This window comes from Paroedura picta, chromosome 16 (assembly GCF_049243985.1).
Source record: "Paroedura picta isolate Pp20150507F chromosome 16, Ppicta_v3.0, whole genome shotgun sequence".
Taxonomy (NCBI): domain Eukaryota; kingdom Metazoa; phylum Chordata; class Lepidosauria; order Squamata; family Gekkonidae; genus Paroedura; species Paroedura picta.
In genome coordinates this window covers 29,032,323-29,051,667 of record NC_135384.1, presented here as the reverse complement: position 1 = coordinate 29,051,667, position 19,345 = coordinate 29,032,323, and the positions used below count along the sequence as shown (strand labels likewise).

General features: G+C 52.6%; 1 protein-coding gene across 2 annotated transcripts in view; it reads left to right on the top strand.

Moving 5' to 3' along the window:
• Nucleotides 1–18,645, top strand: part of NSF (N-ethylmaleimide sensitive factor, vesicle fusing ATPase) — a 47,442-nt gene extending 28,797 nt beyond the window's left edge. Inside the window, exons 9-21 of one of the 2 annotated variants that reach the window (XM_077313677.1) lie at nucleotides 7–206; nucleotides 568–733; nucleotides 1,345–1,419; nucleotides 2,337–2,524; nucleotides 4,391–4,486; nucleotides 5,214–5,370; nucleotides 6,653–6,786; nucleotides 7,965–8,031; nucleotides 8,768–8,847; nucleotides 11,802–11,936; nucleotides 12,679–12,792; nucleotides 15,848–15,903; nucleotides 16,661–18,645. In XM_077313677.1, coding sequence (XP_077169792.1) covers nucleotides 7–206; nucleotides 568–733; nucleotides 1,345–1,419; nucleotides 2,337–2,524; nucleotides 4,391–4,486; nucleotides 5,214–5,370; nucleotides 6,653–6,786; nucleotides 7,965–8,031; nucleotides 8,768–8,847; nucleotides 11,802–11,936; nucleotides 12,679–12,792; nucleotides 15,848–15,903; nucleotides 16,661–16,676 — 1,484 coding nt within the window. In that variant the 3' untranslated portion in view covers nucleotides 16,677–18,645. Of the gene's footprint in view, nucleotides 1–6; nucleotides 207–567; nucleotides 734–1,344; nucleotides 1,420–2,336; nucleotides 2,525–4,390; nucleotides 4,487–5,213; nucleotides 5,371–6,652; nucleotides 6,787–7,964; nucleotides 8,032–8,767; nucleotides 8,848–11,801; nucleotides 11,937–12,678; nucleotides 12,793–15,847; nucleotides 15,904–16,512 lie in introns of both variants that reach the window. The other variant, XM_077313678.1, reaches the window with a different exon arrangement.
• Nucleotides 18,646–19,345: the final 700 nt, after the last annotated feature.

The following is a 19,345-nucleotide window of genomic DNA, read 5'->3' as shown; positions in this document are numbered from 1 at the left end:
TGCCAGGCTGCAAGCACGTGAAAGGCATCCTCCTCTACGGCCCCCCCGGCTGCGGAAAGACCCTCATGGCCAGGCAGATTGGCAAGATGCTGAACGCCAGAGAGCCCAAAGTCGTGAACGGCCCTGAGATCCTCAACAAATACGTTGGCGAGTCAGAGGCCAACATTCGGAAGCTCTTTGCAGACGCGGAAGAGGAGCAAAGGAGGGTAATGCTGGGAAAGAACCCGAGGTGTTGTTCTCCACGGCCGAGGGTTCAGACTGGGGCTGGGTGTCGTGGGGCACGGGGGACTCTCAGCATGGCTCTGGTGTCCCCTTTTGAATGCTCACCACAGCCCTGAGAGGGAGGCCAGACGGAGAGGCAGTGACTGGCCCAGTCCCAGTTCTCTCAGGGCTCCCTCAGGCCCACCTACCTCACAGGGTGTCTGTTCTGAGGAGAGGAAGGGTAGGCGATGGGAAGCCACTTTGTGACTCCTGTGAGTAGTAAAAAAAAAGCAGGGCATAAAAACCAACCCTGCTTCATCATGCCCGTCCAGTCACTCACTGTCCTCTCCTGTTTCTCTTGGGCAGCTCGGTGCAAACAGCGGAGTCCACATTATTATTTTTGATGAGATCGACGCCATCTGCAAGCAGCGAGGGAGCATGGCTGGGAGCACGGGCGTCCACGACACGGTTGTCAACCAGCTGCTGTCGAAAATCGACGGGGTCGAGCAGTTGAACAACATCTTGGTCATTGGTAGGCGAATACCTTGTTCTGCTTGGGGCACGGACCAATAGAACCCACTGCAGGTTCTAGTTGCGGTGTTTGCGTTAGGAGCCAATGACTCACTTAACACGTTTGTTTATTTATTCGTTCGTTCATTCGTTCAGGTTTTGAGATGTCTGAAATTTAAAACAGGGTAGCTATCGGGGGCTTGTGCCTTAACTGAGATGCCTCTGGATGGGGAGAGCCTGGTTGCCAGTCAGACTGGGCCTGGACATTCTTTGCTCTTAAATTGCCTGTTCCAGGAGAAAAGAGCCAGAGTCAAGGTGCAACTTCAAGATTAGCCAAATTTGGGGCAGGGGAGTCCCTGCTAGCCATGTCCATCTGTCAGTACTAGTAGGAAAGAGCCGGAAACCAGGAGCACCTTCAAGACAAGGCAAATTTGGGGCAGGACAGGCGCTTTAGGGAGTCCCTGCTCACTTCTAACCATGTTCAGTCTGTCGGCAGCAGCAGGACAGTGAAAGAGTCTGGCACAGGCTTTTATTGTTTGGACCTCTAAGAATCAATCCAAGAGATGGCTCAGATTGCAATTTTCAGAATTTTTGCTTGTTTGTTTTAAATAAGCCTTTCTGTTTGGTCCGTAGGGATGACCAACAGGCCGGACCTGATAGATGAGGCTCTTCTTCGACCCGGGCGACTGGAGGTGAAAATGGAGATTGGTTAGTAGGCAACGGAAACTTTAATGTTGACCGATAGGGTCACGTGTCAAATCTGACCTTTAATAATGGTCCCGGACCAACAGCAGGAAAGAAAAGAAGGGAACCGATCCAAAAATAACTATTAGATGACGTGCATCGGTCAAGGTTTGGAATTGGCCCGTAACAATTTAAAAAAAAAGTAAAAGCGACCAAATTGATTTTCCTGTTTTAACCCAGGCCGCTAAAGTATCATGCTCACCCAAATTCCTATTCTTATTTCAGCCCCAATACTTTATGGTTAGCCCATTTTTTCCCCTAATTCTAGTAGCTTCTCTGGTCTCCCCAGACGTTCAAGGGAGGATTGAAGCTAAAAGTCCTATGATTGTGATTGTGCAGCTTACACTGCTTGGGAAGGGGGCGAGGCCACAGAGAAGGGCTAAGGGGAACGAAAGAGGAAGAGAGCCTGCCAAGCGGATGGTCCGTTGTGGCTATGAATATCTCTGCTTCCCCACGGACATCCCTAAGATCTGCAGTAGCCTGCCATTTGGTTTCTCTGTCCTTCACCTTGTCCTGATGCATGTGCAGTCTCCTAAGGGAAAGGGGGGGGGGATTGGAGAACGTGGGTATTTACCTTGCACCAACCAGTGCTGTGGTCATGGGAGAGAGAGCCAACCAAAGAATGCCAGCTTTGTGTAGTGGTTAGGAGTGGCTTCTAATCTGCTGAGCCGGGTTTGATTCCCCGCTCCTCCACACGCAGCCAGCTGGGTGGCCTTGGGCTCTCCGCAGTCCTAATAGAGCTGTTCTCACAGAGCAGTAAAGCCAGGGCTCCCTCAGCCCCCCCGACCTCACAGAGTGGGGAGAGGGAGGGAAGGCCGTGGTAAGCTGATCTGGGCAGTGAAAAAGCGGGGTATAAAAACAAACTCTTCTTCTTCTTCTAGGTTTGCCAGACGAAAAGGGCCGAATGCAGATCCTAAACATCCACACGTCAAGGATGCGCACCCACCAGCTGCTGAGTTCAGATGTGGACATTTCGGAGCTGGCTGTGGAGACCAAGAACTTCAGTGGCGCTGAACTGGAGGGCTTGGTCCGCGCGGCACAGTCCACCGCCATGAACCGGCACATCAAGGTTTGCGCCTCTTAAGGCAGTGCGCCCTTTTGCTTCCACCATTCAGTTTTGTAGACACTATTTCTTTTTTTGGGGGGTATTTTTAACTGACAGAATGGATTCTTACCTTCTCCAAATTTTTATTAGAGATTTTCATACAGATTAAAAAGGTACCCCAAAAAGTCATAATAAAAAAGAACAAGGAACAGAAATATCTACTTCAGTACAATAATTTTTTTGTCTACTGCCAACAAAATCATAAACAATAATCTATATTTGATATATCAATTTATACCAAGCGTAAAATGAGATGTATGTTTGCTTTCTTTCGTCTCCACACTCACAAACCTTCCAGTCTTTCCTGCAAGAAGTCAACAAGAGGTTTCGACTTAATCATAAAGGAAGTTATCTTCTCTCTAATGAGTGATGTCAGCTTAGCCATAAAACGTCTGTGAGGCTGAGGAATTGACTGTCACGGTGTCCCCTGGTGCTTTGAGTGGGGTCTACCTGACTCACCTGAGCAGGCTCGACCAGGCCCTTAACCCGTCAATCCATCCCACCTCCCCTGGGCTTCCAGTCCCTGGTCATAACAGTTGGCCACACTGCAAGTTTAGAAGTAGATGTAGTTGAAAGGATAGGAGTTCACCTACCCTGAGAGCCATGAATCAAACTGGGTGGCCATAGACCAATCTCGTTCTCTGGAGAGCCAGTGTTGTGACGGACGGAGGGAGGGAGAAAGGCAGGAAGATCGAAGGTGTTTGGTAGCTAGAAGCCTGCTTTTTTAACATCCTGCAGGAGTGGTATTGCTGTGTTTTTAAAAGCCAGTCGGGGGGCCTGGAGATGGGCCCAGAGGCCTTTGCGGCTTTCCCTCCTCACCCCGAGAAGCATCAGCATCCGCAGTATGTGTTGTTCCCTGGGCTCCTGAAGCCGGGCTTTTGGGACAGGAGGCGGGTGAGGTGTCTTTCCCCTTCCTTTCCCCTCGTCCCTGTTCTAACTTGAAAAGGTCACCGTGCCTTTCGCAGGAAGCAAGCGATGCGGCCTGCAAAATGTCAGGGTGAGAAGGTTAGAGATTAGCTGGAACCTGCAAAATCACTTTTTGATATTGGAGAGTGTTGAAATGCCGATCCCTTTCTTTGTTGTTTTTTTTTTGGTTAGTCTGTAGCAGGTGACGGACCAGGAATGCACACTGGGATAGGCAGGTGTCGGTGGGAACGGTTTCCTTTGGGGGGGGGGAGAGGATACCGAGGCTCTGACAGTCAAGGTGAAAGGGCGACCTCAGGCAGCCAATGGGGAGTTGCGTCTCAACGGGAAGAGATGTGCACAAGCAAGCCAAGTGACCGTCCTGCCGGTTGGCCAAAATGCAGCCGCTTGCCTTCCATAGAATACTCTGATCGCTAAGCCTCCAGAGCAGGGAGGTGGAAATTTGGCGGGGCCTTTGTGCAGAGGGGGTGCAAGCTTTCCAAACGTACTTCACATCTTGCTGGCCCACATGCCTGCCTTGGGCCCCAAAGGGCTGCAGGCAGCTGAGTGAGGGAGCCGCAGAGGAAAGGGGGCCTGGCGCTTTGGGGTTGAGCAGCAGAGAGGTCAAGTGGTCGTTCCAGCGGCTGTCCGGTCACGTCCGTGCAATTAGATGGGATTCAGCAGAAGAGCCGGCTGGCGCAACGCACACGGAGGTGGAGATAGAATGGGATGTGCAGCCTGGTTCACTTGCCATTGGGTTCTTCACCCTCAAGGTCTGACGGCCATTTTCTCCTTTGCAAGTCAGAGTCCACAAGGGTCAAGGTTTCCAAACAACGCCCCTGCTTGATCGGGGCAATTCCCGTTTACGGAACGCTCACTTTTAGCTGGTTGGCTTGTTAACCTTGTCCTCCCCTGTTCTCCGATCAGGCCAGCACCAAGGTGGAAGTCGATATGGAGAAGGCAGAGTCCCTGCAGGTGACCAGGGGTGACTTCTTGGCTTCCCTGGAGAATGACATCAAGCCGGTAAGTGTGGCCGGTTTGCCCTTCCTCCTGAACTTCAGCGCGGGCATTCAGAGCGATCCCCACCCAAAGGAACGTAATCACCATTCTTCTTCGTTTTCACTTTATTCGGGCGCTTCTCTGCCACCTTTCTTTCCGAAGGGGGCCAAAGCGACTTACAAAACACATGGTAAAATGGCTAAATGCAAAAGTCACAGCAATACAAAATAGGCGGCAACAGCCAGTTTGAAGAGAGCTTTTGTAGGAGAGGAAGGAAAAAGACAACTTCTAGATGAGACTTTCTCAACTTTTTTACCATTGAGAAACCTCTGAAACATCCTTCAGGCTTTGAGAAACCTGCAGATTCTGCAGATCGTGCAGAATATGGTTGGGAAGCATTGCTGTGGACACGCCCACCCGAAGCCCCTCCCCTTCTCAGGCCTATCATTGGCCATTTTGGAAGAGGGGATGGGTCAAGGTTACCATGTATGATCATATCACCCCATTTTAAAAAAATGTATGAAAATTAATTAACTCCCACCCATTTGGGAAACCCTTCCAGAATTGTTAAACTCTGGTGGAGAAGCCTGTTCCAGAGGGTTCCTGGTCCACCATGCTGCCTAATGCAAGCCCAAGTTTGCTAGGCCAGGGCCAAGAGCCCGTTCTCTCTGCCCTGCCTCCTCCTCTGCCCTCAAACTAGTAAGTGGGGCTCCTGCACTGGCTCTGAGCCCCTCCTCTCTTAACCCCACAGGCATTTGGGACCAATCAGGAGGATTACGCCAGCTACATCATGAACGGCATCATCAAGTGGGGTGACCCCGTCACACGGGTCCTGGACGATGGCGAACTTCTTGTGCAGCAGGTCAAGAACAGTGACCGGACCCCCCTGGTCAGCGTCCTTTTGGAAGGTAGGTTTCCCTGCTTTGTGCTCTCTGGTCCACAAGGAAGGGATGGAACGCTGGCTGCTCTCAGGTGCCGTTCCCTCAAGACCCAGTTAGCAAGTTGGGAGGCCTGGAATTGGGGTGGGATGAAGTCCCTGGGACCTTGTGGAAGGAGGGAATGAAACTATTTGGGGCAGCCTGGCTGGGCCCGAGGCTGACCCCCTCTGCTCACTGACGCCTTCCAGAGCTAGCTTGTGATTAGCGAACGAAGCGGAGTTAGAAAACGTGAGTTTGATGTGGGTTTTTTATTCCAAAGTTACAGGGTGGCATAATGTATATGACCCGTGGTCAAGAACCTAAAAAGGTCAACACCAGGGAAATGAACTGAAGCCTCTACAGGGAAGAACACCATTTTAAAATGATGCCGCCAGTATTTAGTAATCAAGTTTAAAAGCCCAGGCTTTTAGCACAACCTCAACAAAATCAATACGTGCAGACCAACTAGTGCCTCCACTGACCAGATATTTTTCGGCATTACCGCCTTTATCGTAGGTCAGGCAACAAATAAAACCAGCATACGTAAAATATGCAATAAATGCATTCATAGCTGTTGTAGCCTCTTGGCTCTTTTACATAAAAAGATATATTCAGGACACAATGGACCTGTAGTCAATTCTGTGGGCAGAGAACAATCTGAGGCCTCTAATATTTCAAACACAGACCCTGGTCAAGGCAAGCCCTGTCAGGGTCCAGGAAGCATCTTGTCATCGGGGGCCAACCTTCCTCCAGAGTAGGTCCATAGGCCAAAATGTGTCTGGCCTATGGAGGTGTTACTATGTATTTTATTTTATTGGGGCTATGCTAAAAGCCTGGGGTTTTAAACTTGATTAAAACTGGCACTATAATTTTGAAATTGTGTTCTACCTTGGATAGGCATGTTCATTTCTCTTCCATTGACCTCTTTAGGTTCTTGACTTGGTTTAGGTCTGGAAATGTTCTACATTTTGATCTGGATTGACAACCAGATGAATAGGGACAGTGTAAGAAAGCATGTCAGCAGGCACGGTTTGCGTTTGGATGGAGGCCATGCAGAATTCTAGACTAGGGAGGGACACAAATCAGAAAATTTTGGCTTGGTTCGGGGTGTTCCCGAACCACGCCACCCCCGAATCCAGAAGACCAACCCCCTCCCCCTTCCACGGACCGATCCGGTTTAGACCAAACTGCTTCCCTTCTCCCCACTTGGAATCTGTGCCACTCTGCTTCCTGCTGTTCAATGGTGTCCACCATGGTGTTTTTCTTTGCTCAGGTCCTCCGCACAGCGGAAAGACCGCCTTGGCTGCGAAAATCGCTGAAGAATCGTGTTTCCCCTTCATCAAGATCTGCTCTCCCGACAAGATGATCGGCTTTTCAGAAACTGCCAAGTGCCAGGCCATGAAGAAGGTGAGCGGCCAGCTGCTTCCGGCCACCAGATTTGCATCTGGTGTTACCAATGGGGCTAGGTCAGCTTCCAGCGGTGCTTTGGGTATATCTGCTCAGGGGCTGTGCTGCGTGGGCTGAACAGCCTGGTCCTTACAGAAGCCGCCTGGTAGCAGAGAAGAAGGTAAGGGGCTAGGAGTGGAGGAACAAGCTGATATTGGGACGGAAATGCAGGCAAAAACTGGCATGGGAGTGGATAGGTAAGGAGAGGAGAGCTCCAGGTAGTTCTGTGCTGTGCTGGGGTGAAAGGAAGGGAAGCAAACATTTTGCTGGGAGCAGTGAGGAAAAAGACCGCCCACGTCAGAGGGCATCATGATGAAGTTGGGAAAGGAAGTCCTGAGTCATCTAGACTATCCCTCTTTCCCCAGGCAGGGGAATCCGGTGCTCGATGCTTCTCCAGCTGCAGAGACCTGTTGAGTCTTGTGTTCAAAGCCTCCAGGGTTTGTTGGGGGTTTTCTTTTTTCTTTTTTGCTTTGCACAGGTGGAGGGATGACTCCACACTGTGCTTGGGTTAGGAAGATCTCACTCAGGGGCTGCAAACCATGCTCCTGTTTCCTGAAGACAGATTCAAGTCAGTAGCCGTGTTGGTCTGAGGCAGCACAACCCAATTTGAGCCCCGTGGCGCCTATAAGACCAACAAAGATTTGTTCAAGGGGTGAGCCTCCGTGTGTGTGACGCCAAAGCCAGAGTGGGAGAGAGCTGTTTTTCTGTGTCGCATTTCTTGATAAGAGCCTGTGCGGTAGAGATATAGGGGACTCTTCCAAGGGCTCCAGAGATCCAGTGCGGTGCAGTTTCTGATGACATAGAAAGGCACGATATCCCTTCATCCATCTCTGTGTTTTTAGCCAAATCGTTCGAGACACCTGTTCTTCGGGCTTGACGGTGCCTGTTCCAGATCACAAGGGCTGCCAAGTCACCCGCTGCAACTGTAGTCTGTTTTGTGCGCTGATAATAATTTCACAGCTTTTCTTTTTTTAAAAAAAAAAGAATACGGCGAGTTTTGCAAAGAAGCCAACTGAGCATGCTATTAGCATATTCCTGTTTGCGAGGGCAGAAATGAGACCCGGTCCTTGCACGGTTTGAACGTATGTTGCGTTATACTCCGGGGCGGAGACTGACCGTTGCTGTTTTAAAAAAAACAGATCTTTGACGACGCTTACAAGTCTCAGCTCAGCTGCGTGGTGGTGGACGACATCGAGCGGCTCTTAGGTGAGGCAGCCTGGTCCCATCAGATCTCGGAAGCCAAGCAGGGAGGACCCGGAGTCGTATTTGGGTGGGAGACCTCCAAGGAGTCGGGTGGCAGTTCCTCCGAGGAACACCAGGGGCCACGGCAGGGAGACAGGCCACCCCCGAACGTCCCTTGCCTGGCTGCCAGACAATTTCACGATCTCCTGGCTATACTGTACACATGCCGTAGGATAAACACTGGGGGGTAGCAGCAGGCAGGCTCTTCTGACAGGGGGTGGAGCCCTCCATGGCCTGCATGGGACATCTCTGGGGGCCAAGTCCTGCTTTGGCTGTCTGCCATCCCAAGCTCTGTGGAGCCTGAACAGACGTTTGAGGGCAGTGCTGCATAGGCTGCGGGCAGGGGCATCCATACCGTGGGGGGCAGGCAGGAGTCCAGGGAGAAAGACAGAGGTGACCTGCCGGTAGCAAAAGCAGCCCTCCTGACTGCTCAAACCAATAAGGCGGTCAGATCCGGAGGCCTGTGATGCAGAGGCCGGGGAAGCACCACCAGTCTTCCTGTTTTCCTGTAGCTGATCAACAGAAAGAAACTGGTGTGGGAGGAGGTGGGTGGGTGGTCTCCCCATAACCCCCTCCTCGTAGACAACGCTTGAGCAGAACCCCTGCCTGACATCTTTCTGGTCACCCGTTCTTGTGGCCGTGAGTCCTGGCCAGAGCAGCCCGTCCTCCCTTGCCCTGATCCGGCCTGGTTGCCTTTCAGATTACGTCCCAATTGGGCCGAGATTCTCCAACTTGGTGCTGCAGGCTCTGCTGGTGCTGCTGAAGAAGCCGCCGCCACACGTAAGTCTCTTCCGGGGGGGGGGGTTCAGGTGTGGGCTCAGGCGAGGCGGCAGGGCGTGTGGGTCAGCAGAGTTGACCACCAGCGTCATGCTTGTCAGTTGCCTTGGCTCACTTGGTGTGACTCACCTTGAGTCTGATTGAGGAAGGCTACCAGAAAGAGCACAGGCAATTCACCAAACAGATAAATGCTTCTGAGGTTCCCATTGTATTTAAACTTCAGTTCAAACTTCTTGGCTTGGAGACTTCCACCAGTGGCCCACAGACCTGCAGGGCACATTTACCTCACCCACCACCTTCACCTGGCTTGGCCTGTATCAGGCCTCCCGGACATACTCCTGGACGTACAGCAGCTCTCTACACTGCAATATCAGTTCCCCGGGAGAACACAGCAGCTTTTGAGGGTGGCAGCTGTATGGCGGCACATCCCTGCTGGATTTCTCCCCTTCCCCCTAAAACTCCACCCCCCCCCCCAAGCTGTGTCCCGAAAACTCCAGGAATTTCCTAACCTGCAGCTGGCCACTGGAAAACAAACTGGAGTGTGACAGGTTTCCAGATACAGCATCCCCCTGCCTCCAGCTTCCTGTAAATTCTGCCCCTGCCTGCAGCAGTGATGTTTCTCTGGCACTCTGCAGCGCCATGTTTTGTGGCAAAGGCTGTCTTAAAAACAAACAAACAGACAATGAGCTTATGCCAGCCGTCTCCGAGGTTCTCCCGTGTGCTGCGTATCTGCAGGCACACTGTGCTTTTCTCACAGGGGGGAATTAGATTTGTAAATAATTCCAAGAAGCTGCATGGGACCTGTAAAATGTATTGGTGGGGGTCCCCTGTTTTGGGGAATGTCGGTCATCAGGCCTGCCCCCGGCTCCCTAGCACGCCTGTTCGTGGTGGTGGGGTTGCGGTGATTTTGCCTTTCTCCCTTTTTAAAAAAGATATCGGTTACCAGCTCAAGAAAAGTTTCCAAACACGAGTCATTCTTGTTTGGAGTCTTTCTCCCGCCCCGCTCCCCCCCCCTTCTTCTTTGTAACGTAAGCTAATTTGGAGGTAAAAGAAACCCTTCCAAAACAGATTGGAGGAGGAAGCAAAAGACAACCCCTTCTTTTCTGCGTTCTTCTCTTTCAGTCGGGTTTCCCCGGGTTTTGCAGGAAGGAGAGGTTGTGCGGGGAGGGGGGGGGAGGGGGAGCTGAAAAGGGTTTGCTCAGCAGGGAGCCAAGCCGGCGGAGAAAAGGGCTCCTCTGAGAACGGAGCAGAGCGCGGCTGAGCAGCGCCGACTTGCCAAACCCGAGAGGCTCCCTTCATCTACATGCACGGTCACACAAGGCAGCGGCTGCTCGGGTTCCCCACCGAGGTTTCACATGGGGTTCCCCGCTGGTTCTTCTGAAAAAGCAAACAATTGAGCTGGGGGCCCGGGGGGGGGGGAGACCATCGGAGTCTCGCTCCCCCCCCACCCCCCCAGCTTTTGTTAAGTTGGACAGACAGTTTGGGCAGTGTTATAAGAAGTCTGGTGGACACTTTCGGGGAGTGGCCCGCTCAAGGCACTTTCCCCCTGTTTCTCCTGCGGGTTTCCTTGGGGAGAAGACCAGGAGAGTGAAGGGGAAGGACCAGCTTTCTCAAGATGGTCCAACGCATCCATGGTGCGGTGACCCAGGTGTGACCCTTCCGGATGCTGGCCATTATTTTCGCCATAGGCGAAAGCTTCCATTTAAGGATCGGTTGGGCCCAGACGCAGAACGCTGTGCTTACCTTGGCTGAGTTGTATCTTCTTCGCAGCCTCCCACTTTTCCAGGGTTGACCTATAGAACGCAGCCTCCAGGCCTCCTCCATGCACTCCATCGCCAGGATTTGCTGCCCGTCACTGAGCGAACTTTCCCAGTTTATCTGCTCAGGGCCTTTGCTGTTAGTTCCAAGAATGTCTCCTGTTTTTTTTAAGCACTGCCCTATCTCAAAAGGGACGGTGGGCTTGGGGCCCTGGGGAAGAAGAGCCTGCCTGCCAGCCTGAGCTCTCTCGACTGCCACAGCAGGATCCCTCCCCTTCTGACCTGTGTGACGGTGGAGCTCTCCGGCCCCGTTGGCCAAGCCAGAGAGAGCTCTGTCAGAGCTGGAGCACCTGAGAAAAAACATTGGCACCAATTCGGAGGGAGAATGGTTCCACTCTGGCCAGAACTGCACCGCCGAAAAGCTTTTCGCCCTTGCGAAGACTGACACATTTATTGTGCCGTACGCTTTTTGTGGCCCAGAGCCCATTCTGTCAGATGTGTGAGGTGTTTCCTTCAGCTGGCAGCTAAATAACAGGATTACAAAAAGTAGCTACAAGGCCCTTTTTCCTTGCACATAGGTACATGGATTCCCATGCGGATGATATGGGTGTGGGGAGTCTGTTTTTGAGAACACGGCGGCACGATGCCGATGCACGGTGCGGTAGTTTGGGGGAGGTATTTCTTCAGCCCTCCAGGTTGTTGCAGACCTGTTGTATCTGGGGCAGAAGGACAATCCCAGGAGAGGACAGCCTCTTCTGCCTGGCGTAGAACAGATTGCAGACATAGAGAAGTCCCGGAGGACAGGGGAGCTGTTGAACCATTTTGCTTGGGTCCTGCATGTATTTGTTGGGTTACAGTGCTGTGGGTTACAGTGCTGGTTACAGAGCATCTATTTGGCGCGGAGGCGTTGCCAGACTCAATCCCCAGCATCTCCAAATAAAGAAGCAGCCAACAGGCAGTGTGACAGACCTCCACTTGAGATCCTGGAGAGGTGCTGCCGGTCTGAACAGGAAATACTGATGGACTAAGGGTTTGGGACAGTATAAGGGAGCTCCATGTCTCCATGTCTTCACTAGCAAAGAAATCACTGGGCAGTAGATCATCCACTGTGCAGCTCTGTGTGGCCGATACCTGGAGAGAATCAGGCTCCCCTTTCTCACGACCGTTCTCTTTGCCGTCCTTCGTTTCTCAAACACGCAGGGCCGGAAGCTGCTGATCATCGGGACCACCAGCCGCAAAGACGTCCTGCAAGAGATGGAGATGCTGGACACGTTCAGCACCACAGTCCACATCCCCAACATTGCCACCGGGGACCATCTCATGGAGGCTCTTGAGGTCAGCCGTCGATGGGGAAGGGAGCCAAAGGAAGGGACGGGTAGCTCCAGGGTGTTTCTTCATGGCCCTGGCAGGGTTTCCTGAATGGGTGGGAGTCAATTAATTCTATATATATTTATTAAACAGTGATCAGGTGATATGACCATATGTGGTCATGTTGACCTGCCCCCCCCCCTCCCCCGAGTGGCTTGAAGCCTGAGGAATGTTCCAAGGGGCTGGGCTGCTTTCAGCCTATGGCAGGTGTTGTGACACATCAAGGGACTAACGGACCGAGAGTGGCAGACGTGTCTGTAAACTCCGGGAATGGGAAGGGAAGAGATTGATAACTGGGGCACGGCAGGCTTTCATCGGAAGGAGGGGACACGGTTTCTAGGCCTGCACAAGGAGAAGAAGGCTCGGACCATTTTCAGTTCAGTGTAAATCGATTAATTCGAGTCACTTATAATAATGTAATTTTGATTCAGATTCTCCCCCCCCCCTTTCTCTTTCCCCCTTAAAAAGTTTAAAAGGCCACTTGCTTCAGCAAGGTTGATTTGGAAAATGACAATTCAGACTGATTTGATTGATTCGTGCCCGAATCAAGGCTGATTCAAGTACTTCTCAGCTGAATCGAATTGCACAGGCCTAGAGGTTTCAGTGGGTCCTGACAGGCTTTGGGGTGTGTGTGTGTGTGTGTGTGTCCCAACTGCTGAATCCAGGCTTCTCTTCATGCCTCTCTCTCTCTCTCTCTGGCTTCCTTTAGCTCCTGGGCAGCTTCAAAGACAAGGAACGCAGCACCATCGCCCAGAACGTCAAAGGGAGGAAAGTGTGGATCGGGATCAAGAAGTTGCTGATGCTGATAGAGATGTCGTTACAGGTAGGGCTCCTGGCCAAGCCTGGGGGAGTGGAATGGCCGTCCATACGCCAGCTTCTCCCTGCAGGCTGGTTGGTCAAGATGGGCAGCCATATCCCTCTGTTTGTGGCAGCGGAAAAGAGCTTTTCTAGACCTGGATCCCAAAGTGAGAGGGAAGACGGGCTGTTTTCTTTGCCCAAGCAGGGGGCAAACTGGTTGCAGAGAGGCAGGGGGTAGAAGCTTCCCCTTGAAGCCAGGTCAGGTTCGCCGCTGCCCAAGTGGTTTTTCCTGGCGTATTTCAGTAGCAGCCGAAGAGTGAGGCATCTTGGCAGGAGCCCAAAACCTCCAGGCTACACCTGGGCAGCCATTTCTCAGCCCAAGACAGGTGCAGCTACTTTGCAAGGCGGTTTGAGCAAAGGAGCGGCCATGCCTGTGGAATCTCAAACGACACTTGGAAATCTGGACTCCCAAGACCTAATTATTTGCTGGGGGAGGGGGCAGGGGGACCGATCTGTCCCCTCCACCCTCCCGTGGAACAGCTAACAAAGTTGCACGTGGCCTTCAGGACAATAAAAGCTGCTTTTACACACACACACACCCACACACACACACACACAAAATAACCCTGCTCTTTTTGCATCACAAGATGGGGTGCTGGTGCTGTTCAAGACACACCAGCCCGTAATCCTGCTGATTGCCCCAACCCAGCTATGTGGCTCTTTGGGTTCTGTTAATGCAAAGGCCTAATGGAGTCTGGTTATATATTAATGGAACGTGGGTTATCAGCGGCTACATTAGACTTGATAATGGGACACACAAGCACAGAGCCAGTAAGGAACTCAAGGGTCATCTAGTCCAACCCCTACACAATGCAGGGTATTCACAACTTGTCTCCAGTGACGACCCTCCTCCCCGCTCTATGTCCAGAGGACGGCAAAAAACCCTCCAGGACCTCTGGCCCATCTGACCTGGAGGAAAATTCCTTCCTGACCCCAAAGATGCAATCAGGCATATAAGAAAGGGCCGCAAGAGCTGAGAGCCAGCACGGGATAGTGGTTAAGAGAAGCAGCCTCTGACCTGGAGAACTGAGTTTGATTTCCCACTCCTTTACATGCAGTCTGCTGAGCCAATCCCTTGAGCCAATCCCAGTTCTCTCAGGGCTCTCTCAGCCTCGCCCACCTCACTGGGAGTCTGTTGTGGGGAGAGGAAGGGTAGGTGATTGTAAGATGCTTTGAGACTCCTTCGGGTAGTGAAAAGCATGGTACAAAACCCAGCTCCTCTTCACCCTTCATGATCTGCCTAAATTCCCAGAATCAGCACCCACCAGCCTCTGCTTACAACCCCCAAAGAAGGGGAGCCCACCAAAGGCAGGGACAGCCTCCTGCCTACATGGCCTCGTGGCCTACTTTCAGGAGGGTAGTTGGAGTCACATGTAAACACCCCCCTTCAGGAGGCCCCCACGCAATGGCAGAGCCCACTGCTTGCCTGCTGTGGACCCTCGGTTGAAGCCCTCTTTGAACAGCTGAACCAGGTGGGAAAGGCTGTTCTACCGGGGGGGGGGGCGGGGGTCTTGGAGAATTGCCCCTGGACAGGACTCTGACCAGGCCAAACGGGCCGAGGCTGCTTCCTTTGGGGCACCTTTGTCCTCGAGTCCCGCTAGCCAGCGTCTCCAAGGGACGTCGGGTGTCCCTGATGCAGCTGAGCAGGGAGCCTCCCCCCCGTCTTTCCCGGACGGGTTTCAAGGCTTCAGCGGTGAGGCCTGCCATGCTGCCATGCGCAGGGTGTGCGGCTGCCGCCCCTCCTCCCTCCCGCCGCCTCCTGGGCCGTTCTGTTGGGACTTGCACGGAGCCGGGAATCTGCTCTGACTGGATGTCACCCGGGGGCACAAAGTCATTTATCTAGATTACTTTTTTCCCCTCTCTTCCCCCTGACTCTTTAATTCCATCCCTGCAGGCAAAAGCCAGTAAGTTATTGCTCACACCTATTCAGGTAGACACAATGGTAGCGAGCTGGAAGGGGGCCTGATGAGCACAGGCATCCAAAAGAGAGCGGACCTTTTGTTGGGGACCCCACCTCCGGACCTTGAACTCCCTAGGACTTCCGAGGGGGGGGGGGAGGCAGAAAGAAGGTGCCGGGAGGATGGACCAAGGCAGCAAGTAAGGGCAGCAAGAATGGGGGAGGAATTGCAGCAGGTTTTCCTGTGGCTCCTCATTTCGGCTGCTTTGGGCTGGTTTTGACCTGGAAGGGCAGGTTTCGCATCCTGCCCTTGGAATATTTCAGAAGCCCAGGCCTGCGGTGTCCATGCCTTCTCTCCCTTGCAGCCCTGTGAAATGGGCCTTGATTCTGCTTGTACACCCCTGAGTGGAAACAAGCAGGAAAAGGCCTTGGGCAAAGGGATGTAAGCTGGCCCTCCTGAGGAACCGGCCAGCCACTGCGTGAGACGGGATGCTGGACTCGACGGGCCATAGGTCTGATCCCGCAGAGCTCTTCTTAGGCTTTTATAAAGGTCTCAGCTGTTCAAGAACAGCTCTGTGAAAACTGTGACTGGCCCAAGGTCACCCAGCTGGCTGCACATGGAGGAGGAGTGGGGCATCGAACCTGGTCCTCCAGAGGCCGCTGCTCCATAACAGGATGCATTATGTGCCCACAAAGAACACCAAGGAGGCTCTTTCTGGGCAGCCACACCCAGAAGCAGAGACTTCTGAGGGATACCACATAACAGGGAGGATCGCTGGTTGAGCCCCAGATTTATCTGTGGGGAGAAAAGGCCCCAGCCTGCAAAACAATAACAAATAAAATCCCATCCAGCGTCCTGTCCCTTGGCTTCCAAGACTTGACCAGGTTCTACCTGAAAGCCGGTGTTGCCAGCTTCCGCTGTCTTGGACTGCCGGACGGTGCCAACTGCAAAATGGTTGTGGGCTAGGCCCAACCGTACCGAGGCCTCTTATCCCGTGGCAGCGGTCTGCATGAGCCAGAATTGTTGATAAGCCACTGATGCTCCGGTTCTGCCCTTTGCCTCGCTACAACTTTGCCATAGCTAACACAAAGGTGTTGTGTTTGTTTGTTTGCTTCTGCAAAGATGGATCCTGAGTACCGCGTGAGAAAATTCCTGGCGCTTCTAAGAGAAGAAGGAGCGTAAGTACCAAGGAGGGACTCTTGTGTTAGTGTGTGGACGGGCATCGTAACTCACCAGGTCTGAAACTTACCTTCATGCCCCAGACGTTGGAGGTTTGGTTCTGATGACTCGTCAGCCGAGGAGGCGAACTCTGTGCATGCCCCAGAGCACTGTTTTGGCTGTTCTTTGACATGCAGCGGAGACAGTCTCAGTTTGACAGAAGGCAATTTGGCATTCATATTGGCTCCCTTCGCCCCCACCACCCTTTCTGCTGTCTAATGTGGTACAATCCAGGAAGGTTATTGCCTTGTGGTCTTTCTGGCCCTGTTGTTTGGTCTCTGAGTTCTTTCCCTGCCTACGACTGTTGAAAGCTAACAGGAGAGCGTTTGCCTCCCTCTGGTTTGACAGCAGATTGAATGTTTCTCTATCTTCATAACAGGAGCCACGGAAAAGCTCCTAGTATTAAACGGCTAATGATGTGCAGCTTCTCAGCCAGCTGCAGTTCAGATTCCGCTGAGACTGTGTTGCTCTGAGCCCCAGGAGAATAATCTTTGCAGGCTGCCTCTCCCTCCCTGTGCTGTTTGCCCTCCACCTGCCCCAGTGAGACTGTGACCCTCTTTTTCTTGCAGCTGTTGTGCGTAATGCCCGGGGTGCCACTGGCGTGTGGTTTTGCATGTGCTTCCCCTCGCTGGATCCTTGTCAGCACCTTTACCTGCGGTCCCCAAGTGGCCCACGCCTCCCGTGGCACTTGCACGCTCTCTGTCTCTCTCTCTGCAGTAGCCCACTTGACTAAGAAGGAAGCCGGGACCACCTGAAGAAGCCAGCGGCCAGCCAGGGAAGCAGCCAGAAAAAGGACAATAAGCCCCCGCCCTGGATCTCCTCCTTCCCACGTGGCACATCCATACAAGAGCGCAGCGTCCAGCTCCCTGCAAAGATGCTCCCTCTGCCCCACCCACCCCGGCCTTTTTTGCATGTGGGACGCAGTCAAACGGTGCACTCTTTGTTGTCTTGAATCGCCTGGTGTCTTGTGACAAATTGAGTCTCTGCTCCAGTAATTGTGCTTTCGTGCTTTGCGGCCTGCTGCACCACATGCACACGTACACACACAGACACACACACGCTGCATTAGCCCATGGGGTGGAGGAAAAGAGGGAGGCACACCAGCCTGCACGCGGGCACCCCTGTAGCCGCCACGGCTGGTGCCGTGTTGCCAGGGGTCCTCTTACTTCATGCCTCCACTATCCTTGCAGCATGTGACTCCACAGTGTAGGGTTGTGACCACTGGTTGTCAAGTCTGCGGTGCCCACAGCAGCCCTTCTTTCATGGACCAGCCAGTACCACACTGGGAGCTCCAGACCATGGTAACCGAAGCATTCAGCATTTTGTGCATTGATCTGAGACAGGAGGAGAGGTGCCACTCACAATCTCTTTCCTGCCCAGTTACCCCCCGGAAGCTGCTTCAGTTTGTCAAATCAGACAGCTGGGCCTGACCTCGACTGGCAAACTTCTCGATCCGTAAAACTTGAAAACTCCTGTTTTTCTGCCCCCAGCCCTCAGTTTGCTGGAATCTGGCACGGTTGCATTGTTTTAGTGTCACGGCTCCTGCTGTCTTCAGCAGGGGCCTGGTGAGTCTGCTCATCTCAGCTGCCCTCCGGCCCCAACCCAACTGGCCACCAGGGACGAGCGAATCCTGAACCCCCCCCCCCAATTCGTTTCTCTCTGGCCTTTCACCGTGGCGGGGTCCCGAGTGCGAAAGCTCTGTTTTCTTTGCGGGAAGACTCCTTGTGGTTTATGGTGTGCCCTGAGCCACCATGCAGCCCTCTGGGCCTGCCCGATCCGTTCCGCCCCAAGACCGCTTGCCTGAACGGCGTCCTGTATTGTGATAGAGGCCTCCTCCTCCTCTGTGTTTACGGCTAGTCTAGGTGTCGTGCCTGTTGCTGTCGTGGGGAAGCACTGCCTGACTTCCGTGCTTTGCTGAAGTAAGCTCTCCTGCACTCTGTGCTGTAAATCGGGAAATGAGATTCCCAGGGTAGAAACATATAAACCGTATCGGCCCGGGGAGAGGCTCTTAGGAACCAAGCCGCCCGCAAGTGAGGTATCTGCATAAGCTCTCTGCCTCTCTTTCTGCGGAGCCGTCCAAAGCATCGCATGGCCCTCAGTATTTCCCAGGTGAACACCCCCCTAACGCAAGTGGCTGGGCCGAACCGCCATCTTGCCACACTCTTCCCAGATCATATGCGCGCCTTCCCTTTCCCAAGCTGCCGAATCGGGCGAATGAAAATTTCCTCCCCTCCGGTCCTGGTGCAGCAAAAAGCAAGCCATTGTGTTAGAGAACACAGCAGTGTGCTCAGGTCACAACTCACTGAATTTCTTCATATGCGGGCTAGCAATTTTTGTCCTTTTGGATTTCCCCCCATGTGGTGGGGGAAGGGGGCTGTTGTGAACCCCAAATGGAGCCTGCAAGGTCCCTTAGATACGACATCGTGTGGTTTGGGCTGCTTTCAGCTGTACCCCCCCCCCCCAAACTCCCTTTTTTTCTGTTTTCCCATTGTTCATCTTTCAGTGAAGGCAAAATATTTGTGTTTAACTTAAGTCTTTGGTCAGATGATGTAAACATTTTTATTGTGTTATTTTTGTCCAAATCTATATTAAGAGAGGGAAAAAATACACACAAAAATTATATATATATATATTATATCTCGATTGTTTGTATGGTTAAAATGCAAACCGATGGATGCAATAAAATGCACAGATAACTTAAATCTGCTTGTGAATTGTGCTTGACAGATGAGTGAGTGGTGCTGCTTGTTTTGGAAATTGGCATGGCCCATGATACGGTGGCACTGGAAAGATTTCAGGGATGTCACAATGCAACGTTTCAGAGTGAAGGCCTTCCCGTGTCGACAGGAGGAGGGGTGTGGGAGGATCAGCAAGGGACAAGTTAGTAGGGTGGTAACCCTTGGGGCAGGGGCTGTGGGTGACTGGACCCATTCTGAGCCAGCAGGAGACATATTGTGGCTCAAAGTCTTCTGCTGTCTACAGCTGGAGAAGATGGAGAGTGAAGTGTAAACAGGGAAAGGGTATCATTCCATTGATCCGCCATGACCTGGATAGCCCAGGCAATCCTGATCTTATCTGGGAAGCTAAGCCGGACTGACCTTGGATGGGAGGCTTCCAAGGATTTGGATGGTAGGTCCTTCAACTTGATTTCTCAGTTTGGTGGTTGGAAGGGGGTGCCGGGTATGTTTGCTGTGTCAGAGTGAACATTAAACTCAGCAGCCATGCTGGCACACTGACTACCATTAGAGAAAGAGGGTGGGGTGGGGGTGGACCTGGAAGCACTAGTAGTGGCTTTGTGGAACTGACAGGCAGCTCTGGCCACCAATACGGGAGCATCCATTCTGCTCTGTGGGAGGAGAATGGTAAACTTGGACCCTTTTGAAAGAAGGGAAATGATCCGGT